General features: G+C 44.4%; 2 protein-coding genes across 2 annotated transcripts in view; both read left to right on the top strand.

The window, feature by feature from the left end:
• LOC135208342 (mediator of RNA polymerase II transcription subunit 23-like) overlaps positions 1-27,381 on the top strand; it is a 242,334-nt gene that overhangs the window by 67,011 nt on the left and 147,942 nt on the right. Inside the window, exon 22 of the mRNA XM_064240445.1 lies at positions 148-328. Coding sequence (XP_064096515.1) covers positions 148-328 — 181 coding nt within the window. The remainder of the gene's footprint in view (positions 1-147; positions 329-27,381) is intronic.
• On the top strand, positions 2,433-13,262 carry LOC135208155 (mediator of RNA polymerase II transcription subunit 23-like). The gene is made up of 4 exons (XM_064240297.1): positions 2,433-2,485; positions 4,719-4,893; positions 11,810-11,909; positions 12,928-13,262. The coding sequence occupies exons 1-4, from the start codon at positions 2,433-2,435 to the stop codon at positions 13,251-13,253; spliced, it is 654 nt and encodes a 217-aa protein (XP_064096367.1). The 3' UTR covers positions 13,254-13,262.

Genomic DNA, 27,381 nt, shown 5'->3' on the forward strand with positions numbered 1-27,381 from the left:
ATATAGGATTTTGCTATTGATTTTATTGCCATGTTATATCTAACTTAATAAACAAACTTACTTTCTGCCATGTAACATATCCCAACCTTTACTGAGAAACTTGAAAGCTGCCATGACTTATATAATAAAGTTACAAATACTTTTCAGAGTTTTGGAGCGTGTTGGTCCAAGGCAGTTAGCAGCACATGTTCGTACCCTGTGCGATTTCCTGGTTCTAGAGTTTTCAAATAGTGCAGGTGGTCAGCATGTATCAAAGTATGTTGAAACAATGAACAGCATCATTTGGGTATACAATATAGTCCCAATAGACAGACTGATGTTATGTCTGGTAAGTAAACTCATACTGTTACTGAGTGTTTTGCATTTAAAGCCTGTCAGGAGGATAAATTTAACATTTTTAATGAATTGTTACCATGTGGGTCTTTGTGAACAGACATGTGACAGTATTGGCCTGCTTTTAATAGTTGGAAAGGGTGTTTTTTGTTTGTTTGAGATGTAAAAGAGTTTTTTGAAAGACTTTTTCCAGGTGTTCTAGATGAATCCATAGTACTATATGATTCCAAAATCTGCATAAATATATTTTTATCATTGCTGTAACTCATTTTAGAGTGTTTCGGTTTTGCTGCTGTGTATGCTTCTGACATCTTCCTAGAAGATGCTAAAAAAGATTCTAAAGGACTTTTACCAATAAACATCACTTGGATATACTGCCAATCATTGCCAAAGATATGAATTATTTCTTCAATATTTAGCAGTTCAGATGAGGTGCAGAATCTGCCTTGAAAAGGGATGCAGCTTTAAAAGTTGGAAGAAGGCTACTCATAAAGGCATTTTAGCAGTGTTTGAGGGACATTTACCCAGTTTTCTTTCTTTAAGTAATCAAATAGACTAAAAAACTTTCTAAAATAAAGTTCAGAATGCTCAGCTTCTCAAGTATTACAGTAATCAACCAGGAGCAGAGATGTAAACACACTTCAGACATACTGAGTACAAACATATGCTTCTGTGATCAGGCTGAGAAAACAGGTAAGCTGGAAATCAATAGCAGAAAAACCATGAGGAAAAAAATTAAGGTCTTCTAAGCAAACAAGAGATGGTAGAAGATGCAAGCAGGAATGAGAAATTAGTTTCCAGGGAAAACAAGGAAGGATATCTAGATGTAAATACAGACAATGGTGAAGCTTGAAAATATGGTATTGGGGAAAATACCTAAAGTATTCCAGACAGATGGGACCAGCTGAGTCCATAGAAACAGTTGCCTGCAGAGGAGCAGTAGTGTATAAATGAGCAGTCAAGTACATAGGTACAGTAAAGCAGACAGTTGAAACACCAGAGGTAAGCTGCAGATTTAAGTAGCACAATAGCAGGCAGCATTAACTATTCATGGACAATTCAGCCATAGCCAATACTAGCCCAAGAACACACAGGCCACCTTTTCTTGAATCCAGACAGGAGAGAGGTGTCATCTGAATGAAGGAGTGCCAGTGAGGGGGGAAGGAATAATTGTGGTTACAGGTAAAGTCAGAGAACAGATGGTAGAGATGAAGCTGGAGATCGAAGAAGCAGGCAGTGTGGAACAAATTTCTTTTTAGGAGTGACAAAAGATCATCTGAACAAAGAGACTTCCATGGAAGACAAGCTTTGTCATATGAGAAAACAGAGGTGGTTTAGACCTGAGATGGTTTATGAACCTTACTCTTGAGCATTTGTGACACAAGGCTGCACTATTGCAGGGCAGGAGGCCTTGTCAGATGGGACTAGTCCCAAGAGCCATAACCATGGTGTGACAAATGAAGAAGAGTTGGAAGAATCACCATGCTTACATGCAAGCCTTGGTTGTAAGGAACCATTGATTCCATTGACCATCAACACACAGACTGCACTAGCGTTCTGACAGGAACATTTTTGTCCAATATTGACATGGAGCTACAGGACTAAGCATCTGAGACTACACAAATATGCTGAAGCACGAATGAGGTAAATAAAATTCCCTGAAAAATAGCAAAATAATAAAATACAAAAAACAAAGTACTACAGTAAATGTAATACACAAGTAAAGGAGAACCAAAGGTAACTTACTTTGGACTGGAAAACTAAATGGTGGAAAATAAAATATAAAAAGGTAAACCAATAGAGACAAGAAAAGGGGAAAACTACTCAAACTCACATGTTAATGAAGGCAAGGTTAATTATCATAAAAAATATAGATTTTTGGAAAAATCTAGCAAAAATTATATAATTGAAATTAAAGGAATACCAAAAAATCCTGCAGAACAGGGAACAGGAAGCTCAAGATGAAAATACTAATGTACTACAACATAGTACAGTTTAACTATAAAACTCACATAACACTAAGCAAAACACAATCAGCATGAAGTATATTAAATTAGAAAAAAGGTGGGAATGAAAACAAATGAACGGTACTTTTCATCATGGAAAGTACACATGATGGAGCCACACAGGTGAAAGAGGCCTCACCTTTTGGGTCAGTGGAGTGTTGGCTGGTCATGCATAGTTGGTAATTTCTTCTTTCTAAGTCTATCAACTTGGGGTTCTTGGAGGCATTTCAATGAGGAAAGTGTTGTGATTATTGGGGTTGTTAGAACAAACCAAATGGAGAGATAGATTATCTTGCTTTTATATCGTGATCAAGGTTTTATATACATACTTGTGATTCTATTATGGTATTAAGTGCATAAAAGAGAATAAAATATAGAATTTATTCCCAAGGCCATGCACTGGGGCCTATTAGGTAATTCAGCGCTGAAACAAAAATTTACAGTAGAAGGTTTGAAAGTTGTAACGGGAGGAAAACCTCACTGCACATTGAATCAGTTGTTATCAGTTGTTAGGAGCGGATGGAACGTAAGATGGAAGAAAGAGAATATGAAAGTAGGTACAGTAAAAGGAACTAAAGGGGTTGTAACTAGGGGCTGAGGACACGCTACAAAGAACCTTAAAAAGTGCATAGGAATATTTTTTATATGGAAGGCTAAGGGTGAAAAAATATTTTTAGGTATAACAGTAACAGGTGTACTAGGTCTAACTTATTTTGAAGGCAAATTAATTGAACTTATCACAGATGTATTGACGGTGGATTTGTATTTCTCATGTACTTGGTGCAATACTTAACTCTAAAATGTAGTCCATTTTTTAAAAAGAATTCGATAATCACTACAAGTATCCTGTGTACTTACCTCATACTTGATGAAGTATCTTTCGCCTTGCCTGATAAACCAAAAAGTTGTGCGACAATCAGTATGTATACTATACTGTATACCTGCAGCAGTTTTGTACTGTAAGTTATTTCTTGGCAGGCACTGAGGACTCAAGAGGGTAGTGAAGCCCATGTTTGTTTCTTCATCATACAACTTCTGTTGTGAAACCTCCAGAATTAAGAAATCGTGTTCAGGATTTGTCAAAGATAACTCCCCAGACCATTTGGAAGGCAAAAGTAACTGGTAAGATTATTGAACTTTCATTATTTAGTTGTGTGGTGTCAGCGGTGTGCGCAAGAATTGTTAAGTATATGCATTTTTCTTTGAAGAGGCTTTTGATAACTAACCATATTACACATATCGGATCAGAATCGTGTAACTATGAATTTCTTCAATATTTTCTCTGCTATAAATAGTCTAAATTGTAATTTTTCACATCAATCCTTCATGTTGTTGAATAATAGAAGAGAAGATTTAGATTGGAGTAACACTACGTACAGACTTGCATATTATTAAATATAGATGATTATGTTTTAATTAGAAAGCCACCTCAAGATTTTCAAAGCTTGCTTAATATAAAGCATCATCACCATATACCTTCAGGGATGAGACTCAAATCTCAGAACAACAGATGTGATCAGGGCAAAGTATGCACAACAAAATGAGCTACCATTACATGGAGAGAGGAATAACGAAGTTGAATCTTTCAGATATTGAGGAATGAAGTTCAGAACAGGTTCTCTCGAGTTGGAATTTAGCAAGATACTTTGAAAAAGCAAATGAGACAATGGGAGTGGATAACATTTGGAAATAATGTTAGAATTGACATAAATTTGAGTATGTCAGTATTCAGGAGTACTACTTGAAGAGTCCAGTACTAATGATTTCTATAAAAAATTGGATCTTTCACAGATATTGATACGTACAAAAATTATTTTAGTAAATATCCAACTAAAGTTTATGAGAAAAGAAGATATTTTAATTTTGAAATACTGCCTGCTTTTCTCTCTTCATACAAATTTTGAAATACTGCATGCTTTTCTCTCTTAATACACCATTTATTAGGACTTGTGGAGTCTGATGCTTGCAATTTTTTAGATTTGCAAATATTTGTGTGGTTGGTGATGACTATCTGTACTTTTGTAGATATTTTTTAATTACTACTTTAATTATCACAACCATTACTGTATTATGAGGGTACAATATAGTTGTTTTATGCCTGTAATTTAGTAATTCAATAGAAAATATATTTGTAGTTTTCAGATAAGTTTTACCTCTAGATTGTGAGCATTATTTTGACGGCTTTTTGTTTAGTTAGATTTCCAAATGACAGTAATTGGTAAATTAAATCAGTTACTGACGTTGTAAGCCTTTTTAGTTAAAAAGGCAGGGCACTGATTGCAACAATTTATAATGAATAATGTTTGCTGACTTATGTATTATTGTGTATCTATACAAGTATTTTCAGTACAGAAAGTAGAGAAAACATGTTTGTCACAGGGTAAAGTATGGCAGGAGCATTTGTATTTTCAGGTATGAAAAGCACATGGCATTCCATCGGAAGTACCCTGAGAAGTTCTCACCAGAGAGCATCCTTGCAGAACAGGGCACATTGACTGCACAGTATCAAACTTTGCCTATATATTTCTCCAACGTTTGTCTTAGATTTTTGCCTGTGAGTAGTTTGTTTGATTTTTTCTTATTTTAAGTACTATATTTGAAACCTCTTTGGGCACAGAAGCCTTTGTATTTTTTATGTTTCAGTTTTGTTTTTAAAAATGGACAACTGTAACGTTTTTTCTTATGATTAGGGTAAAAGATTCTGATTGGATAAAATTAGGAATTAAAAATTTCCTTGCAGTAATTAGAGTTAATTCAGTACAAAAAATATACTTGTAACAGGAAAAAAATATATTTGCATCAGGCTTTATCGCACTGGAATACTAGTAGTAGTTGAAATCATGTAGATATTTAGCAAAATTATTTTTTGTACATTCAACTTCCCTGTCAGATATATACTTAGCTTTAGACTCCGTCGTCCCGACAGAAATTCAAATTTCGCAGCACACGCTACAGGTAGGTCAGGTGATCTACCGCCCTGCCGCTGGGTGGCAGGAATAGGAACCATTCCTGTTTACTAATCAGATTTTCTCTGTCTCGGTACTGTCAACATCGTTGTTGGTACCTCCTGACTTGATTTTCGTTTTTCATCGCCATCGATATTCTGGGCTGTCTTTTGCAGGGAAGTACTGGGTCTTTGGTTTGGCATACGCTTTTATTAACTTTTTAATGAATTTCGCTTCGAATTTTCGAAGAAAATTTTACGTGAAACTACCGAATTTTGCAATAAAGGGAAATATTAATATCTATTCACTAATACGTGTAAGAAGTGTTAAAACTTGATTGAGGAAATATAAACACTCTAACTTCCTACTTAAGGAAGTCAGAAAAGCATATGACTAGAAACGCTTCCTTTAGAAGCTTTAATAAGTCTCGTGCTAACGAGCAGTTAGAGTATTAACAGTACTAGTAGTTGTTGCATCCTCATCACCTTCTTACCTCACAGAAACTACAAATTCATCTTGTGCAAATTTGAAGAATAAATGGAGGGAGCTCAAAATGCGAGCTCTTGAAAAGGTAAGAAGTAAATATAGTGTTCCCAGTGCAGTGGAGGGTGCGTCTGATCGGCTGTCTCGCTCCCAGGCCTAGACCTCTTCCAAGCTCCCAGGCCCAGAGGAGAAGGAATGTCGAAAGCCTTACGGAGGTTACGGAGAATCCCCACCGATCAGGCGTCCCCTCATCTGGAGCATCCCAGACTGCTATGGATCGCCATTGCAAAGGCATCCTTAAAAAGTGCGTCTCTTCGTCCGATTCTTCATCTTACATCCAAAAAGACAAAGAATGGACATGTTTGGAGTTCGGACGATCTATCGCGTTCTCTGGAAACTAAGAGAACCCTGAGCGCCAGCCAGGAGCGAGGTTCCAGCCAGGCGCGAGCCACCAGCCAGGAGCCAGGAGCCAACCATGAGCCAGGAGCCAACCGGCATGAGGCTCCAGCCAGGCGAAAAGCGCCAGCCAGGCGCGAGCCGCGTTCCAACAGCCAGGTGCGAACCGAGTTCCAGCAACCAGGGGCGAGCCGCATTCCAGCAACCAGGGGCGAGCCGCGTTCCAGCAGCCAGGTGCGAGGCGCCAGAGTTCCTGTCTGCTGATCCGCAATCTTCCAAGAAGTGTGAAGGTGTGTCCGATCTTCCTCCTCCACCTGGGATTGTTCCGCTTTCAAGCAGACAACAAGCTCCTCAAGAGGCGCTATCCAGACAAGAAGCGCCAGCCAGGTGCGAGGAGCCTAGCAGGCGTGAGGTGCTTCCCAGGCGCGAGGCGCCTTCCAGGCGCGAACAGCCAGCGGGGCGCCAGGCAGGCACGAGGCTCCATCCAGGCGCGAGGCGTCAGGATATCCCGAATCGCCTTATGAGAGAGAGGTCAGCCGCGAAGCTCCTCTTTTTAGTTTTTAGCAGGATCGGATCAGCCTTCTCCTGGCAAAGGCGCAAGATGTTGCACAGGCGGCCGTCGCTTTTGTCAGGATGATTCTGATACTGAGAGAAGCCCTTCTCCAATATTCAGAGGACTGCTGTAACAGGCAGTTCCTCTCAGCGTGGACTCTCTCCTTCATTCATACTCTTCCTTCATTATGACGAGGCAAGAGCTACGGGAGTTTTCTTAATAAGAATCTCATCTATTCGGCGTTTGGGAATGACTGCGGAAAGGGAACATCAATCTTCCTTCCGTAAGCTCAAGATCTGAACAGGAATCCTGTCCCTTCTGCGATTTCTGTGGAAATCACGAAGACTTAACGAGTTCCTGGATTAACTTCCTTCCTTAGGGAGATATTAAACGTATTGTCAAGTAAATGCATAACACATAAGTGACAAAAAATGTATACTCTTTGTATCTTAATGGGTTAGTTCTCATTGACAAAGATCTCAATACATCTTATCGCGTAAGCATATAAGCTCTCTTGGACAAGATTTGGAGGAGCTCTCATTCATTGATTAGAGGCTCTTCCAGGTAATAGATGCGTAGAATACGTCCTTTAAGTCTTATGTCCAAGAGAATAGGAAGCTTGAGAGATTCTCTTTGATCCTCGGTTCTCACTTGTGATCTCCTTCGGCTAATACTAATTCGTTCTATTGACGAAAAGAACGAAGATAGTAAATTTTCCATTCTCTCTCTGCCTCGGCTAGGAAAGAATGTAGTAGAGAATTTGGTGTATAAAACTACTGTATGGTCAAGTCATATGCGCATACCGTAGTTACCTCTATGGTTGGCAACTGAATTCCCTGTATCCTTACAGGAGTTTCCTAGGTAAGGACTACTCTTAAAGGGCTTGTTACGACAACACCGACTCAGTTTCTGTATTTAACGAAGGTTGTTTCGCTTAAATATGCATTATTGAGTACTTCCTTAGGCTCGATAATAATTTTATCATGTTCCTTCATTGAATGGAGTAGCTGGCAACTCAGGAAGAATACGGCGAGACAGCGAACGTAGACTGCTGTCACTGTAGGCCAACACAGTACCATCTAGTTCTCGGTCATTAGCGGTTGGTTACATCTCTCTCTCCTACGGGATTGACTGGCTAACCGTATCTCTCCCCTACAATCACGGACTTAGCCTCGAATTGAGGGGATTTGTAGGCAAACATGAATAACATTGTCTGCGTTTTGCTAAGAAGCTTTCAATAGAAAGATTTCTTGCAACCTTTCAATGCTGTTTACCGCAATGTAACAGAATTATAGACGATTCTAACGCGGCAGAGCACTATATTATATAATGCTCTCATGCTTACGAAAGCATAGCCTTATTAGAGAACGGAGCATGCTCAGTGAGAAGATGGATGAGTCTGATGGGGGCCATTTTCTTCGTGGCAGAAGTTTGTTTCCCTGAATGGACTATATTACGCCTATAAAGTTTTTCCTACCAAGAAACGGAAATAACATATGAGAGGGTGCCGGGTACCATGACAGAGGTACAGATGTTCTGGCACATAGTCTAAAGAATTGCAGGCAATTTAGTGGACTTGATAATTTCTCGATATAGCTAGTTGTTAACCGAAGGGTTCAGTAGCCTCTCTGACAGCAGGCTCGGTAACGTCACGGTTCGTTCCTGATTTCGTTCCCCGTCTAACTGGACGGGGGTTCGATCCCAAGGAGTGACGAAATTATTTTTTAAATCAATCAGGCCAATTCCACAGCTCTCTCATATCTCAAGGAGCATCGAGAATCTCTTTTTTCGCCCCTGTTCGCGTTAACAAGAGAGAACCTGTTTGGAACAGAGACACGGAACATAACGATCCTTAAGAGGTTCGCTGCACGATGTTGCACGTCCGTGAGAACCTTCTCGATCGACGATAATAACTATTGACGTCTGTCTAAGCTTAGTTGGAAAAAGAGTTGTGGAAACCTGCGAGATGTCTTCTTCATAGATCTCTTTGCAATGTTGAAGATGAAGAGGCTTCCTCTAGACTGCTTCCTTATTCTTGATCCAAGAGCGGTAGCAATATACGCCATCCTTTAGTTTGAAAGGGGAATAAACATTAGTCTTTTTTCCTCTATATATAAATTCTTAACAGATGTATTAAGATAATTACTGGCGTCAGAGGAAGAGAGGACGATGCTTTTCGCCCCATTTTGGCCTTCGAGAGGCTGGATTCACAGAGGTCACGTCCTCTACAGCACTTTCTAAAGGCTTTCCCAAGAGAGTCTGTCTACTCACTTAGAAAGGGACCTCAGAACCTCTCCACTCTGAGTCTGTCTGCGTGCAGACTGACGAGAAGTTGACATGAATGAGAGGATTTTTCAAGGTGAATGACAAGTGTCATGGCCAAGACAAAGAAGTGCTGCAGATCGTGCTGGGTTGAATGAGGAAACTGTCCTCTTCCAATACCTCTGTGACCCACATGGCAGTTTTCTTCCCTTTCTGAGAGAAGAATCACCTTTGTAGATATCTGCTATCAAAGAATACAGTAGCAGGCTATACTCTGTCTCTACAAAGGGACTTGGAGATAGCAGAGGACTAAGATCTTCGGGATCTTATACGATACCTCAATACGACCAAGAGTAGGACATCGTGTACTTCGAGTTGGGATCTTTTCGTGGCCCGCAGATTCCGTGTTCCGACAAGTTGGAACCTCTCCTCATCAAGCTTCTTTTAGAAATTTTATGAGGAAATTCATTTTTTCTCTTGGCCCTACCAACCACCAAGAGGACAAGTGAATTTTTGTGTATTGGAATCTCGCATCAGATTCAATGGAGACTCGGCGATTGGTTCTTGCCAGCATAGTATGTCTGGCAAAGAACTAAAACCCTTCTAATCCTGGCTCAGAGCTTTGAAATCAAGGGATTTTCCCAATTGATACGGGAAGAGATAGAAGGGTCTCTTTGCCCAGGCAGGGTACGTAAGTTTATCTTTCAGCAGAAGAAATGGCTTAAAGTTTGCCTACAGAGTCTTTGGGGTGCGATGAGGGCTCGAAGCGCTTCCCAGAAGGTACTCAGAGGGACACGATAAGAGCCAAGAAAGCCCTGGGTTCCCCCACTTTCGGCTCGGAGTCTTCTTCGACTTCCAGGCTCCTTCCCCTCCTTCGGGCAAGGAGAGGGAAGATTCTGCAACGAGAAACCTCCTCAACATGCAGGAATAGATCTTGTTAGCAACGGAAGTACTCACGAAGGATCCCCCTCGGAGGAAGACTGTAATCTCTCGTCCTGTTAAGATATCCTATCGTCTACTGGATGTAACTGGCTACAAGCGCCTCCCCTCGTCCTAGGCCAGAGGCTCCAGGTAGAAGAGTTCCTTCCACCCTTCTCCAGTCTCCTGACAAACTATTGTGGTTTGTTCAGGATCCAGTGCCAAACAGGCGAAAAACGCCAGAGGCAGACAGCTCGGATGAGCGCGTTTATTGTCTGATGCGGAGAAGGAGCGGGCCTCCAACCTGGCGCAAATGCGCCAGAGGCGAACAGATCGGACAGGTGAGAGTGTCCGATGTGGACATCGCCAGCCAGCCTCGAGACTCCAGCCAAGCTCAAAGCTCCAGCAAGTGGGGAGGAGCCAGCTAGGCGCGAGGCGCCAGAAGCGCCAGCCGGGCACCAGGCGCCAGAAGTGCCAGCCAGGAGCCAGGCACCAGACAAGCGCCAGGCGCCAGCCAAGAGTGATGCTCCAGCCAGGCGCGAGGCGCCAGCTAGGCGCGAGGCCCCATCCAGGCGCAAAGCGCCAGCCAGGCGCAAAGCACCAACCAGGCGCCAGGCTTCATCCAGAAGAGATCCATATCAAAGAATGCCCTGGCCTTCTTTGAGACATTTGTGATCTCTAAAAGCACTTGATAAGTGCCTTGATGATTCCTTCAAACAGCTGAGAATTAAAAGCGCATGAAGTGCGAGCTTTTGCAAATTCTTGTTCTTTCCATAACAATAAGTCAATAAAGGACATGTTAGCTGTCACATACGGGAGATGCAACTCTGTGTTGACTTCCCATTACCGAAGGATGTCAAGATAACCTGCGAGAGATCCTTCTCTCTTGGTTTATACGTGTCTGCGGATACGTTGCTGGGATAGGGAGCCGATACTGATCCTTAACTAGTGAGTTCAATTTTATTTAACATTGAGTTTTTAGGGTTTTTTGAAAGGAGTTTGGGGATAACTCTTTTCAATTTAAGTACTAACCCTCGTGTTAGGATCAGGTGATCGGGATCGGTGTTGTGCTCCTTAATTATGCCACTAGGCAAGGTGTGTTGTCATGTAAGTGGGTAAGACCCCATTGACAAATGCCATCAGGCTCTGTCGAGTAAGTGGATAAGACCCCATCGACAGACCCTTCAAGAACTCTTAGCCCATAGGTTCCATCAAATCCTCGCTGAGGTCTCTTGAGGGTGCAATGCAGACCTCCTAAGGCAGTAGCTATGAAGTCTGCTGCCTAAACAGGTAGGAACCAAGGTTTTTTATATATTAGCTACAACGTATGTTGTTTACCTGTCTATTCAGTAAATAGCTGTCTCTTACCCACCACCAATGGTGTGAATCAGCTAAGTATATATCTGACAGGGAAGTTGAATGTACAAAAATGATATTGTTATGATACAATAAAGTTTTATACAATACATTACCTGGCAGATGGATATATACAATTAATGGCCACCCAGCCTCCCCTCAGGAGACAGGTGGAAGAGAAAATCTGATTAGTAAACAGGAATGGTTCCTATTCCTGCCACCCAGCGGCAGGGCGATAGATCACCTGACCTACCTGTAGTGTGTGCCGAGAAATTCGAATTTCTGTCGGGACGACGGAGTCTAAAGCTAAGTATATATCTGCCAGGTAAGTATGTACAAAGCTTTATTGTATCATAACAATATAATTTTTCTTGGTTTTCTTGTCATCTGTTAATGAAATCATATTAAATGCATTAATAACTGGGATAATTTAGTATCTTGATGTCAAGTATATTGTTCAGTTAATTTTTTCAAATGTTTTCAGAAATTGATACAAGAATATTGCTTTCAGGAAAATTTAATGTTTTTGAAAAGTATAACATTGTGGATTTTTTCAGGTTCTTGACATCATCAATCACAGATTTCTAGAATTGGCCCAGGTACACAAAAATTTAGAAACCATCCTTGAGCGACTAGGTGTGCTCTATAAATTCCATGGTATGTGTGATTGGGTTTCAAAATTCTTACAGTTGCTTATATCACGAGATAGTCCTTAAAAATATACAAGGATTTGAATAACAATTGTACTTGTATTTTACAAATGAAGTAGTCTTTATTGCAAACTGCAGTATGTAAGAAGTGTCATCATAATATTAGTAAATGTCTGTGGTAAAATATGGGTTTTGTTTTTGAATAGCTAGAATGACAGTCAATTTCAAAAGTCTGCCGACACCCACTCACATGAGTAAAACTAGCATGAATTCCTTACTGTAAAAGTATTTAACATTAGTTGTTGGCTTACTATTGAATGCAAATGTACCTCTTAATCACTGCCTATTGAGTGATATAATTCAGCTAAGAGTTTGTTCACTAAATTGAGGAAGTATATAGAGACCTTTTTTTATATTTGTCCATTTATGATGCTTTAGTAGCTTACCTTGTACGTATACTTCTACAATGTTGTATAATATACTTCCTAAGATATAAATACGTAAACTAAAGATTATACAGCAATTAATCAAGTTTTGTAATGTAATTAGTTAGTTATTCTACAGAATGCCAGCCATGAAATTCCTTACAAATACGTACATAGGTGTATTTTCAGATCTATCAGGATCCCAAGCTAACATCAGCTAACCAGGTTTTCAGTTTATCCTCCCCACCTGTATGTAATAAGTCACGTGGAAAATAGATGTTTTCTTTTGACTTACATTGGTTGTGGTTAAATTCACAATATGTTGCAATTAGTTTTATGCTGTATAGGTACTTGTTTTTCTATAGCTATTTTAACCTTTGAAATAACTTTGCTAGTGAATCATGGGCATTTTTTCCCATACAGGCTAGCAAAACCCCTTTACATTAGTAATGAATGCTGAGGATTTTGATTGAAGTTTTCTAGTGAAAACAGATGCTTTAAAGAGTTTTAGCGTTAAGGTAAGTATTTGAATATAAAATAGTTATAGGGTTGATTTTTAAATTCCTAATTTTTTTTTATTTGCCATTTTTGTTGTTCCAGATCGTCCAATAACATACCTGTATAACACTTTCCATTATTACGAAAGTAAATTACGCGAGCGGCCAAATCTCAAACGACGTTTGGTGGTTGCTGTTATTATGTCCCAGCAGGAAATCCGGCCACCTGGATGGGCACTGACTGAAGCTTATAAGCAGTATTTAGGAAGATCTGCAGATGACATAGTTTGGAATCCAGGATTGCCTTATTATACTGCCCTTGTGAAGCGCCTTGTGAACAGTATCCTTTACCTGGACAGGTTTAATTTGAGAGGAAAAATTTTTGCATTTGAATGTTCATATTCGTTCTTTTTAGTTCATGTCAAATGAAATGTTGCAAAAGCTATTTGTTCATATACGAAACAAACCTTCGGTCTTAACATTAGGATAAATACTCAGCGCCAGCTGGAAACCAGTAATGTTTAAAATAATTGTGTACGCAAGGGACTATTGGCATCTGTGCTTGGTCACGAGACATGTGGGGCCACCCACATACCCCTCATTAACTCGTGACCCTGTCAGTTATTTTCCTACCGCCTTTAAGTGAGGACGTGGTTTACTCCGTCCTTTTAAAGCCGGGTTAGTTTGCCCCCTGTTGTTTTCAATTTGTTGTTTGGAATTCCCGGGTATGTGAACATGAAACTTTCTCATGCTTCGAGACTTCCTGGATGTCACTTTGAATTTTGGCCTAACCTAACCCCTTTCTTTCTCTACAAAAATGAATAATCTACCCACCTGTACGCTTTCTCCAACTCCAGTACACTCCAGAAATCACCTTAAAACACCAGCACCACAAGACTTACGACCCAAAAAACAACTCCTACCAGACAGAGAGCTCTCCCATACCAACCACACACCACCAACACGTGCTTTCTACTCCCCCGTGTTATTGTTTACATCCTGCCGACGCCGCCGCCATCTTGTCTATGACGTCACAGCCTATGACGTCACAACACAACTTAAATACATCAACAGACACCTTCTAGAATCTACCACATGCTGTCCATATATAGGACACCCACCATATTTCAACAATGCATAAAATACCCATAACAATTATACAATATATAATCACACTTATCTATACCCATAACAATTATACAATATATATCACACTTATCTCTTTCTCCCTCCCCTCCGACTTGTTTCCTAACCTAGTATTCCCCTCTTAATTTCCTTCGTCCTCCAACTCTTTACCCTCTACATAATTTCTAATACATTCCCCTGAAACTCCTGCTTTAGTTAATACATCAGCCACTTGCTCCTTTCCTTTTTATCCATCTCACCTCCTTTATTTCCCGGATTTCATGGTTTCCCTTATTGCAGCAATATCTATTTTTAATCTCTTGCTACTTACACCAGTGCTCGATTTGATGGCGGTCATTAGTGTTTTACTATCAGTGTTAACCAAGGCTTCTAAATTTCTCCCTCCTACTACCTCTTCCCACAAATGCTTGAAATATATCAATCCTTCTACAGCTTCCCCAACACTCAGGGCTTCAGCCTCAATGGTGGATTTTGCCACTCTCCTGGATTTCCTAGACTTCCACCATATGGGACTTCTCCTCTTCCCATCTGTCAAGAAATAATATAACCCAGTTGGGTATGGCCATCTTCTATGTTTCCAAATGAAGCGTCTGTATAGGGCTTCCAATAAACCCTTTCTTCTTCCATCTCACTTATTGTAACTTCGCCCATCATGCTCTTAGTTTTCTCACAATTTTAATAAGTTTAATTCAATCCTGAGTTGTTCCTTCTTTAAATGCTTTACTTAATTCGCTAATATCATATGATATTTCTGGCATCGTGTGTAGTGATACCCAATTCAGCTGTCCTACCACTGATATGTACTCTGTTAACTCCTTTTGTTCTAGCACTCTATTACCCGTATATCTTCTAGCCTCTGGTTTCTCTTATGGAATTTATATACTGCCACTGATTAAGGGAAAATCTATTCTCCTTCTGCTCTATTACTACTCCTATATACTTGAACCTTTTACTCTCTTGTTCTCCTACTTGCAATTTCCCTTTCAATGCTCCCAATCGTTTCCTTTAAGAATCCTCCAGTTCCTCCGTAGCAAAAATCATCTACGTGTGTACACAAAATGCCTTCCAATTTATTGTCCTTTTTCCAAAAGAATATATTAGGTTCTAGTCTACTTCTCTCACCTTGAAGCTCCTTCACTACTTTCACCACTTTACAATACCATGCATTTGCTGCATCCTTGAGCCCATAGACTGTTTTTCTTCAACTTCCAATAATCCCTTCCAACCATCTTCCTTGGTGGCTTCAAGTACACTTCTCTTTGTATCTCGTCACCTTGTAAATATGCAGTTTTGACATCCAATGTATAACAATTCCAATTTTTCACCTTTATTATGGTAGGACAGAATTTTAAAATTTCAGCATTGCATGTGGGAGCATCCTTTTCCCACTCAGCCATTTCTTCTTCAAACCCTCTAGCTACCAATCTTGCTTTACATATCTTTCCCCCCCTTTTTATCTTTTCAGTTACTATCCATCTTGTAGATATAGCTTTTTGTCCAACATCATTTGCCTCCTCATATACCTGGTTATCTCTCCAACTTAGAAGTTCTTTTTCTTTAGCTTCCATTATGCTTCTATTTTCAAATCCCAGCAACACCTCCTCTTCATCTTCAATTTTTTCTACCTGACTATAATCCCTCAAGTTAAGTTAAGTATATCTTAGTTTTACCAGACCACTGAGCTGATTAACAGCTCTCCTAGGGCTGGCCCGAAGGATTAGATATTTTTACGTGGCTAGGAACCAATTGGTTACCTAGCAACGGGACCTACAGCTTATTGTGGGATCCGAACCACACTATATCGAGAAATGAACTTCTATCACCAGAAATAAATTTCTCTGATTCCGCGTTGACCGAGCCGGGAATCGAACCTGGGACCACCGAATTGGCAGCCCAGCTCGAAAACCACTCGTCCAGCGTGGAACTAATCCCTCAAGTTAACCCACCCTTTGTCACCTGACTGTGAGTCTCGTATATTGTACGGATCAGCCCATGCTTGGCTTGATCTTTTTTCCTGCAAGACCTAAAAATAGTCCATTCTTCTACTTGTCCTGTATCATTGTTTATAGCCCTAACTCTATTTCCCTTTTTGAATTTTGTATCTCTTCCATTAACTCGCTTTCTATTGACCCACTTTGCCCGTTATCTTCCACTGTTTCCTCTATCACCTCTCTTTCTATAGTCTCTTCTGTGTCTGCATTCCTTCTCTCACCTATTATCTCCTCTCCTTCCAGCCAATCTACTTTCCCTTCATTTGGGCCATCTGACCTACCTTTCACCCCATGGGATTTATCTATTCTAGCCGATATCTCTTCTGTATCTGGTGATCGTCGTTGAATCCTTGTCACATGTATTCCTAGCTACTTCTCTTAAAGAATCCCCATGTTTGACTATTATTGTTTTCCCCGATACTCCCACTACCTGAGCAGGTCCTCTCCATTCATTTTCATTTTCCCTCTTATAGAATAACTCATCTCCTACCACTGCTTCTTCAAATATGTTCTCTGATGTTTTTGTTTAGCGCTATTCTTATTTTATTACAGGACTCATTTTTTTTATAAATACTTCTCTGGCCTTGTGCATTGCATTCAGTGTGTCCCTTACCATACCCTCTTCCATCCCTTTTCTCTGCTTGCAGGACTTGAACTTTCTTCATCCTATTAGGTTAGGCAGAGTAAGGGTTTTTTCCAAATACTAATTGGTTGGGAGAGAAACCTCCATTATTCATTAAACAGTTCCTAGCACTCACTACCCAATTTCAAAGCTATGGGACCAATCTACTTGCCTCTTCCTCCATCATCTTCCTTACACTTCCCTTGATCATGCCTACGGTCTTTTCACATAATCCGTTGCTCACGGAGATTCTGATGCTGTGGGCTAATACTTTAATATTCCAATTTTTCTGCCATCCTCCTTACTTTTTCATTTTGAAATTCTCTCCCCATTATCTGACAATATTTTGGAGGGTGCTCCAAATATAGCAAACCAGCACTCAAAAAGTATCTTTGTTATAGTTTCTGGTTTCTTATCTTTTATCCAACAGGCCTGACAATATCTCGTTGCCATATCCACTATTACCAAGAACTTTCTCTCTTCTATCTCTCCCACATCCATCGCTACGACTTCATTGAACGTTTACTCCAAGAAAAGCCTACTACCGGTTTGGCGGGGTTTCTTTTGTATTTTTACAAACTCACAATTTTTAATCAGTTCCGTAGTACTTTCTTATTTCCTCTTTTCTTTTTCGATTACCCATTACTTCCGTTGTGCTTCCTCCTGTTTAGCTTCCATATTTTATCTCCACTTCCATGACCAAACTGTAATGTAATTTCTTCCATTGTGTTCTTAATTCCCTCGGATTCTTTCCCTTCCACCCTCCAGTAATAATTCTTCTACCTTCCTCCTCCTTATAGGTACTCTTAAATGACCCTGTTCGTCTTCTCTTAACTCTACTTTCATTCCCCCCCTAATACTTCTACTATGACACAATTTTCTTTCAAATTTAGGGTCATACCCATTTTACTCATGGTTTGCTTACCTATCACCAGGGTATATCACCTTGCAGAATTTCGTCTTCAAATAAAACTTTGTTTTTTAGTATCACAGGTATTTCTATTATTCCTCTGGACTTATAAGATGTCTCACCAAAATTAAACACTTTATTAGACTCTGTCCTAGTGTCCCTCATTCTCCTCACTCTTCCTGACTCAAATCCATGACAATACGTGCTAGTCACAATTCCCCGCAAACTGTTGATTTACACCCTGTGTCCAAAATTGCATCAACCACCTCCCACGATGCTTCCACTATTTTATTAACTTCTCCTACATAAACCTCTTCTTCTTCTGTCCCCATTTTCTGTTTTCAGCTATTTTCTTCTAGTCTTGTTTCAGTTTTCTTCCTATTATGAAAATTCTGAGGACAATCCCTAGCCCAATGCCATTCTGAGCTGCATATTGCACATACTGTTACCTTCCCTTCTTTGTTATAGGATTTCTACCACCCCTTCCTCGGTTCCATCTTCCCCAATATTTTGGTTTTTCCCTCCCCTCTCCCAGAACTGGCATTGCCTTCTGACGAACCCCACCATTCCCGTTCCTCTTTAGTCCCTAATCCCTCAAATAGTCTTTTCATTGTTTGCGACACTGTTCCGTACTCTAGCTTTTCTGCCCACAAGCCGATAATACCATTTTGTTTTTGATTTTCCGTGAGATTTGCTTGCTCTATTACATGATACCCCTTGACTTCGCCTTCAAGCGCGCCTTTCCCCATTGCTCTTTCACACTCAGATGCTGCCTTCTCGTATCTAATTAAATAGTCCGCCATATTTCACTAGATTCTCTTCTTATTAGAAGGTATCTTTTATTCTACCGTAATTCTCCATTACCGAGTCTTTTAGATAGGCTTTATCTAGTTTCTCTAGGATTAACTTTGGACCCTCTGTACCAGTAAGTTTATCTTTATCTAATGCTTCCACTAGCTCTCGGGCTTTCCCTTTTAAGCTCATTCTCATTTCTATCGCCGGGTATTTTGTATCTTCTCCATACAACAATAGCCAATCTTCGGCTTGACCTTATTTCCATCTTTGTATTCTTCTTGTATCCCGCTAACCTAGGGAACATTCCCTTCTCCATCTAGTAGTCTCCCTTTGTTCACTGTCGATCCAGGCATCTTTGATCAACCACGCTCTGCTACCAGTTTGAATTTTGGCCTAACCTAACCCCTTTCTTTCTCTACAAAAATGAATAATCTACCCACCTGTACGCTTTCTCCAACTCCAGTACACATCCAGAAATCACCTTAAAACACCAGCACCACAAGACTTACGACCCAAAAAAACAACTCCTACCAGACAGAGAGCTCTCCATACCAACCACACACCACCAACACGTGCTTTCTACTCCCCCCCCGTGTTATTGTTTACATCCTGCCGACGCCGCCGCCATCTTGTCTATGACATCACAGCCTATGACGTCACAACACAACTTAAATACATCAACAGACACCTTCTAGAATCTACCACATGCTGTCCATATATAGGACACCCACCATATTTCAACAATGCATAAAATACCCATAACAATTATACAATATATAATCACACTTATCTATACCCATAACAATTATACAATATATAATCAGTCACAAGAAGCAGTTATACGCCTTGTTATTTTCTTCGACGGTTTTGACGTCGATGGAAACCGTCGAAGTACTCTTCTTGTAGTAAGTCGTAGGTGAAGAAACTCTTAACCCTCAAACGCCTATTGGATGTATTTTACGTCGAGATAAATTGTCTTTTGGGTGCCGACCGGACGTAATTTACGTCGACATAGAAAAGTTTTTTGTTCCGATACGTAATACAAACCATCGGTCCTTTAACAATAGAAAGTAGCTAGCGGCAGCTGGAACGGTCGTAAGCTTCGAACAAGGGGAGAACGGTAGTTAACTGCTTGTCCGACAGGCGACTGGGAGGTAAACAAATCACTTTTGCTTTCGGCCGCAGGTGTGAAGGACGTGTTCGTCATCGCTCTCTGCCCGCTTCATCGTCGTATGCTTTGTTTATATTGTGTTTTCTACTATTGGTTTGTTTGACTTGAAAATGAAACTGTAAGTACACTGTTTTCATTTTCATTACTTAATTATGAACCAACATGGAGCTATCGCCGTAGATGCGGCGATTTCCTCTCTTTTCATGAATTAAACCCTTGAATAATGTCTCGGTGCCGAGGGCGGGCGCGCTCGCGCCGAGTCATGTATTTTGGGCGAAAGTGGAAAAATGTAAGTACTTTTTTGTTCCGATACGTAATACAAACCATCGGTCCTTTAACAATAGGAAGTAGCTAGCGGCAGCTGGAACGGTCGTAAGCTTCGAACAAGGGGAGAACGGTAGTTAACTGCTTGTCGGCGCGCAACTGGGAGGTAAACAAATCACTTTTGCTTTCGGCCGTGTTGAGGGATAGGACGTTGTTTCGTCATCGCTCTGCCCGCCTTGTCGTTTGCTTTGAGGTATCAGCCCTCTTTTCCTAGTGTAATTGAGAGTATATGATTGTAAGTACTTTTACTATTTCTTTTGTCATTGCAATATGAGTGATCAAGAAATGGATATTTCGCCGCGCCCCCCAGTCGCCCGTAGAGTGTGTCCCGGGCTGGAGGGGCGTAGATGCGGCGGATTTAGATCATTCGTGGATGTGGATCCACATGAGGTTTGTACTCGTTGTCGGGGGCGAGAATGCTCCCGCAACGAGCCATGTATGACATGTATGAATTGGTCCGAGGAGCAGTGGGTTCTGTACGAGGGCAGGAAGAGACTTAGGCCGCCAAGAAGTCATCGGGAAGCTCTCCAGTGACTCCTTTGGTAACTGACACTTTGTCTTCTTTCCTGCCTCCCGGTCAGCCCCCCACGTTTTGCGCCTTCCCCTGCGGGGGGGGTAGGCGGAGTCCGTCGTCCTCGCTCGATCCGTCGAGTGAGGAGGAGGGCGCCCCGCTACCGGACATCCAGTTGTATTCGGGGTCTTCCGTCCGCTCTGGGTGGGGTTCTTCTCCCCCCAGGCGTGAGGAAACCCCTCTGACTAACCCGACTGTTGCTTCCGCAGATGTGCCACCAGCGAAGGACGACCTGGGACGGTGTGGGAGTCGCTGGGAACGCAGGAGTGCCTAGTATCCAAGGGGTTGATTCAGCGGTTGGCGGGGTCGGCAGTGGTCACTCATGGTACGGTAACCACTACCACTACCACCATATCTACAACCAGCGTATGACATGCCGCCGCACTTGGTGTATACGCCACATGTAATGACGGTGACACCCACGGCTGCAATACACAAACCTATTGCTGCCGTACCAAAGAGGACGGTGCCACCGCCACCTGGGTTCTTTGTGTTGCCGACCCCGGACTTCCGCTGCCCTAAGAGTTACCCCCCTAGACCTGCGCCAGTGCGAGAATGACGGTAGCTGCCGACAGGACGCCTGGCTCTCTGTGGTTCCTGCCGTGCCTGCCGTACCTGTTGCCGTCCCTGCTGCTCCTTCCTTTTCAGATGCTGTTCCTGCTATTCCTGGACCTGTTCCTGTCGTTCCTGCTGTTGGTGGTGCTGCTACAGTCTCAGGTTCTTCCGGACAGGTGCAGTCGGGCCCTGTTGCTTCGGCAACTGCCCCGGCTCCCTCCTGGATGGAAGACCTGACGTCTGTCCTGCGGAGCCTGGCGAAGAAGAAGAGGAAGAAGAGGAAGGTGTCGTCGTCGTCTTCGTCGTCTGCTGCCTCCTCTTCCCCTTCGACTTCTAAGGCTAACCAGCCGAAGAAGAAGAAGGCTGCCTCCTCCCCCCCTAAGAAGACTCCTTCGGGATCTTCTAAGGGCCCGTCTCGCTCAGGCGAGTCGGGGAGCTCTTCTGCTGGTCCTCCTGTTCCTTCGGGAACGGGGCCCGTCTCTTCCTCTGCAAAGAAGAAGACGACGGGGACCAGAGGTCGTACCAGCTCGGCTGGTACGTCCCTCACCTGGTGTTAGCGGCCCTGCCGCTAAATCAGGTTCCGTCTCGGCCGCTTCTCGTTCGCGAGAAGTACCGAGTGGACGCTCTTCCACGGGAGACCGTCCAGCCAAGGTTTTGACGCCCGAGCTCGCTCGCCGTCAAGACCGCGGCGCGGAGCAGAAGACTGGCGAGAGTCGTGCACACGACTCTCGCCAGGCCAGTGGACGCTCTCGCAGCGACCAACTGGCTGCTCGGGTTGACGTGACGGTCGCTGAGGCGAGGAAGGGGTCCCCGCGGCCGTCGGTACCAGCCACGGCTGGTACCAGCGGCTCGACGCGCCGAGAGGACGCTGGCCGGTCTCGCCGGGACAGAGAGCCTAGCAGGTCACCTGACCGCCGCTCCCATAGGGACCGGGTGGAGACGGTAAACCAGCAACAGCTCGCCTGACGCTAGAGATCAGCGTCAACGTTCTCAGCCGCCCGCCGCTCGCCCCAGGCGAGCGGCAAGGCTAGGCCTGCTGCTCGATCGTCACCGCGGGTTGACGATCGACAGCAGCCCCTCCACGCACGCTGGGTCCTGCCAGTGAGCGCGAGGGGGGAGCGTCAGGTCTGCCTCTCCCGTACCTTCAAACCTCCTCGGGCTACACCGGGAGGAGCGAGGTACGAAGAGTGATCACGAGAGGTGCCCGCCGCTCGCGATCCCGCTATGACGCCGTAATGGCTCAGGCACGGTTCTAGGACCGACCAGAACATACGCGCAAGTAGTTGGAGGTGACCATCAGGGGTCTGCCGCTGTTCCTCCTTCTGAAGGAGGAGTATTACGGGATCTGTTCTTGCTGGAGGGACTTGGACGGTCCTACTCCACAAGACGCAGTCACTCCCGAGATACAGAGGAACTTTGCAGAGGTCATTAAGCTGATGCGTCTGCATAATGACCTTGCGGAAGAATCGCCGCTACCACCGGCAGAGCCCACGTCCCGGCTCGAGTCATTTTGGGGTCCTAAGAGGGAACCCAAAATGATGGTGGGGTTACCGCGATCAGAGCTTGCAGACTCAGTCCTGGATCAAGTTGAGAATCTCGTCTCAGGACGGGAGGATTCGCTGAAATCCGGACGGTCTTCTAAGCTACTTCCTCCTCCTCTACAGCGTCAGAGGCATTTTTACGTGCCTTCGGAAGACCCGATACTGCCGAAACAGGTTAACCCGGAGTTAGCGAGGCTGACTCCAGGTGTCCCTGCAGCAGCTCCTGTCGGAGAACCTCTGGTTCTCGCAGCAGGAGGCACTTGCCCTGGAATCTACCGCTATGGCAGCATTCCAGGCAGTCTCTTGGCTGGATTTGTGGTTCCTACAATATCCAAAGTAGCGGCCGGCTCTGGGAGTTCTGCTCTCGAAGACGACGCTTCTTTCAGGAGACTGTGCCAGTCTGGAGGAAGAGCGATCTCTTACCTCGCCCATCAGACTGCTAACCTGTGGGCCAACTTGGTTCTTCGGCGTAGAGACGCAGTCCTTACCCGAGTGACCAAGGGGGCCGGGCGTGAGGCGGCACTCGGGCTTCGCAATGGACCAATTAGGAGTTCCCCAGCTCTCTTTCCCGGAGAGATGGTGGACGCTGCGGTGGAAATAAAGGCGGCGCACTGATGACAGTGACTCGCTTAGTTCACCAGGCAGTCTCGAAGGTTACTGGGCAATCTCGATCGACTGCGGCCAAGCCAAAGAGCCTGCTGTTTCGACGTAACCAGCCCTCCTCCCAGGCCTCCTTTCCCCGAGGAGGTGGTGGGAAGAAGTCGAAACGAGTAGGGAAACGCTAGGGACGGCGTTTCCCCCTCAACCTGCTGCCGGAAGTGGGGGGTGCCTGGCGAGCCATTGGGCAACTTGGCAGCGCTACGGCGCCGAGAACTGGATAGTAGATGTCCTTCGGGAGGGAGGTAATCTACTACCCTTCGAGTCTCGGCCCCCCCCATCATCTCCAAACCGGTCCACATACAAAACCTATGTCCGGGGATCATCAAAGGACAACGCTCTTCGACAGGAGATCAAGACCATGCTGGCGAAACGAGCTGTAGAAATCGTGGAGGACCAGTCACCGGGCTTTTACAGCCGCCTCTTCCTAGTGAGGAAGCATCGGGGGGCTGGCGTCCGGTGATAGACCTCTCTCCCCTGAACCGCTTCGTTTCGCACGACGCGGTTCACGATGGAGCGGCACGCTCGGTGCTCGACTCGATCAGTGGACTTGAAGGACGCATATTTTCAAATACCCATCCATCAGTCCTCCACAGTACTCCGCTTCATCTTCGATGGGACGGTGTACCAATTCAGGGCACTTTGTTTCGGTCTGTCAACCGCCCCACAGGTGTTCACGCGAGTGTTCACTCTGGTGTCAGCTTGGGCCCATTCGCACAGGATACGTCTTCTGAGGTATCTCGACGATTGGTTAGTCCTGGCGAGCTCTCGCTCGCAGTTGCTGCAGGACAGAGATCGACTCCTCAAGTTTGTCGCGATCTGGGGATCGTGATAAACTACGAGAAGTCAGATCTCGAACCCAAGCAGAAGATGAAGTACCTGGGTATGCTGATAGACACGGTAGCAGGGCAGGCGGGTCCCTTTCCCGCAGACTTGCGTATCAGCAAATTCAGGGATGGCAGCCGGCAGGTTCCTGTCTCGACAGGAACAGGCAGCACAGCAATGGCAAGTCGTGATCGGCCATCTGTCGTCACTCGAGAAGTTAGTCCCCTCACGGGCGTCTTCACCTGCGTCTCTCCAGTGGAGGCTAAGGAGAGTTGGTCTCAGGCCAAGGATCCTCCTTACTCCCGTGGCTCTCACGGACAAGGTGAGGCAGGACCTAGCCTGGTGGCTCGACGACAAGAACCTCTTAAGAGGAGTGCCCATACGCACTCCCCCCCCGGAGATGCTTCTGTTCTCAGACGCATCGACCGAGGGATGGGGCGCACACCTGGAGGAGTTGCTGACTGCAGGTGTGTGGGACCATCACGAAAAGCACCTTCACATCAATGTCCTGGAACTCAAGGCGGCGTTCAACGCTCTCCGAGAATTTTCAGGACCGCTTGGTGGGACACTCAGTGGTGTTGATGTGCGACACACCACAGTAGTGGCATATGTCAAACAACAGCAGGGGGGGCTAATGTCTCTTCCGCTCCATCAGTGACGGTGCAGGTGCACGAGTGGGCCACGGCTCACTCGATAGAGCTGTCAGCACGCTACATTCCAGGCAAGAGGAATGTAGTAGCAGACAAGCTCAGCCGTCGGATCAGGTGATAGGGACCGAACTGGTATCTACACCAAGACGTGGCGGAAAGGCTCTTCAACCTGTGGGGGCGACCGGTCGTAGACCTGTTCGCCACCCGGCACAACAGAAAACTTCAGGTTTTCTTTTCAGCCGTGCCGGACCCATATGGGCAGCTGCAGAGGACGCTCACCAACACCCCTGGGACAACCTCTTCGCCTACGCCTTTCCTCCCTTCTGTCTGATTCGGAAAGTGATCAGGTCGAGCGCGTGGTCACTCCCAATCTCAGAATGATCCTGGTGGCTCCCAAACGGCCTCAAGCCGTTTGGTATCCGAGGACCTGCTGGCTCTTCTTGCGGACGCACCGAGAGAACTACCCAATTGCACAACCTTCTAGCCCAGCCACACGTAGAACGGTACAACCAAGCAGTCCAGTCCCTTCAACTTCAACGGCTGGCGTTATCCACCATCTCTGCGAACGAGAGGCTTTTCTCGTAGAGCAGCAACAGAGATGGCTGGACATGTCCGACAGTCCTCTGCAGCTGTGTACCGGCAGGGGAAGTGGGCCGTTTCTGTGGTTGGTGTCGTAGACAGGGTCTGTCTCCTCTCAGAGCCACTCTTCAGCAGGTAGCGGATTTCCTCGTGTTTTCTTCGCCGAGAGAAGCTCCTCTCAGTACCCACAGTTAAAGGATATAGAGCCGCCCTGGCTCTCGTCCTAAAACTGAGGACTGGACATCTCGAACTCGTTCAGATCTCCTTGCTAATGAGGAGCTTCGAAAGGTCTTGCCCACCCAGGGAACTCAGGCCCTGCGTGGGATGTGACTCTCGTCCTTAGGAGTTTGACTCGAAGACCCTTCGAGCCACTCCGAGAGTCGTCAGACTGAATCTGACCCTCAAGACCCTCTTCTTGCTGGCCCTGGCATCGGCGAAGAGAGTAGGGGAAACTACATGGTCTTTCTTACGATGTTAAAACACACCAGAGGCTGGGGATCTGTGACGCTCGATTTCGTCCCGAACTTCGTAGCCAAGACTCAGAATCCGTCGATCCCTGACGACAGGTTCGAGTCTTTCACGATCCCCTCCCTTCTGGACTCACCGATAACGATGCGGATGAGATGCTGCTTTGTCCTGTGAGGGCGCTACGGCGCTATCTGAAGAGAACTCGACACCTCAGGCCTGAGTGTCGACGCCTCTTCGTTAGCACTGGGTTTTACCAAGAAAGAAGTTTCCAAGAACAACGCTTTCTTTCTGGCTGCGTGAGGTGATCAGGAGAGCGTACGAGGCTGATGGTAGCGACGACATCCGTACGCTCCGACCGAGAGCCCACGAAGTCAGAGGTATCGGACCCTCCTTAGCGTTCCGTAAGAACTTCATCCGTGGCGCAGGTTCTGAAGGCAGGTGTTTTTGGGCCAACCAAACCACCTTCACGTCCTTCTACCTTCGGGATATTGCCCACAAGGTCCTTGGATACTTTTTCCTTGGGACCTGTGTGGCTGCTCAACACGTTGTTGTAAGCTTACCCAGCACCCGAGCAGGCAGAACAGCATCGATTCCTGGTATGACTGGGAGAATGAATGTGCGAATGAGAGTGTGACTGGCTTCTCTTCACCATCTTTCTACCTCTACCTGTGGGCAGAGGGATACGGTCGTTACCACGCTGGAAGTGGGAGTCAGATGCAGGTAAGCTACTCCGACCGAGCTCCATCCTATCCCTTTAACTAGGGATAGGAGTGTATATCCACCACTTTCTCCAACAAGGGGAGGAAGTGGATGCCTACATGAGACAAACCCATGACTTTATATTTGCTCATGTACTGGAAAAGTTCTTACAATGCTGGTACTACTCGGCCCAGAGGTCTGACCATTGATCCTGCGGTGCACACCCCGATCAATCGGACAGAGGCTTTGATCCCTCCTCGCTCTTACGACCAGGGAGGCATTCCAGGGATGGACGAACACCAGTCTGTTCATCAAAGACTCAGATTCCTCCACCCAAGAAGTGAGTCTTCTATTGTTAAAGGACCGATGGTTTGTATTACGTATCTGAACAAATGACAATTTGTCGAAAATTGCATTTTTCCTAACTATACAAACCTGAGGTCCTTTACATATAGTCTCTCCTCATGCCACCCCTCACTCTGCGTATTTTGCATGGCCAAAAGCAAAAGTGATTTGTTTACCTCCCCCCGCGCAACTGTCAGACAAGCAGTTTAACTACGTTCTCCCTTGTTCGAAGCTTACGACCGTTCCAGCTGCCGCTAGCTACTTCCTATTGTTAAAGGACCTCAGGTTTGTATAGTTAGGAAAAATGCAATTTTCGACAAATTGTCATTTCATTATATTTTTGCCCTGTGCGTTCGTTACTGAGAGCGTGATTGCGCTTGGCACGAGCCTTTTATTTTGTATGATAAATGCAATGAAAGTGGATTCGCAATTGCAGTATTCTTTTCATTTTCATTTATTTATTTGCATAATTTAATTTTGGATCAATTTTCGCTCTTACCGGGAATTGATCCTTACGATTATTTTCTGTGAAAGTGAAATCGCAAGTGCAGTATTCTGTTTCATTTTCATATATATTTTATGATAGCATCATATTATTGGATCAAGTTTCCGTTCTTACCCGGGAATTGATCTTTTCCCCTTTAAGTTCTATGAAGTGAATCGCAAGGGCAGTATTCTGTTTCATTTTCATATTACTTTTCACTGCTG

Source organism: Macrobrachium nipponense, chromosome 35 (genome assembly GCF_015104395.2).
Source record: "Macrobrachium nipponense isolate FS-2020 chromosome 35, ASM1510439v2, whole genome shotgun sequence".
Lineage (NCBI taxonomy): Eukaryota > Metazoa > Arthropoda > Malacostraca > Decapoda > Palaemonidae > Macrobrachium > Macrobrachium nipponense.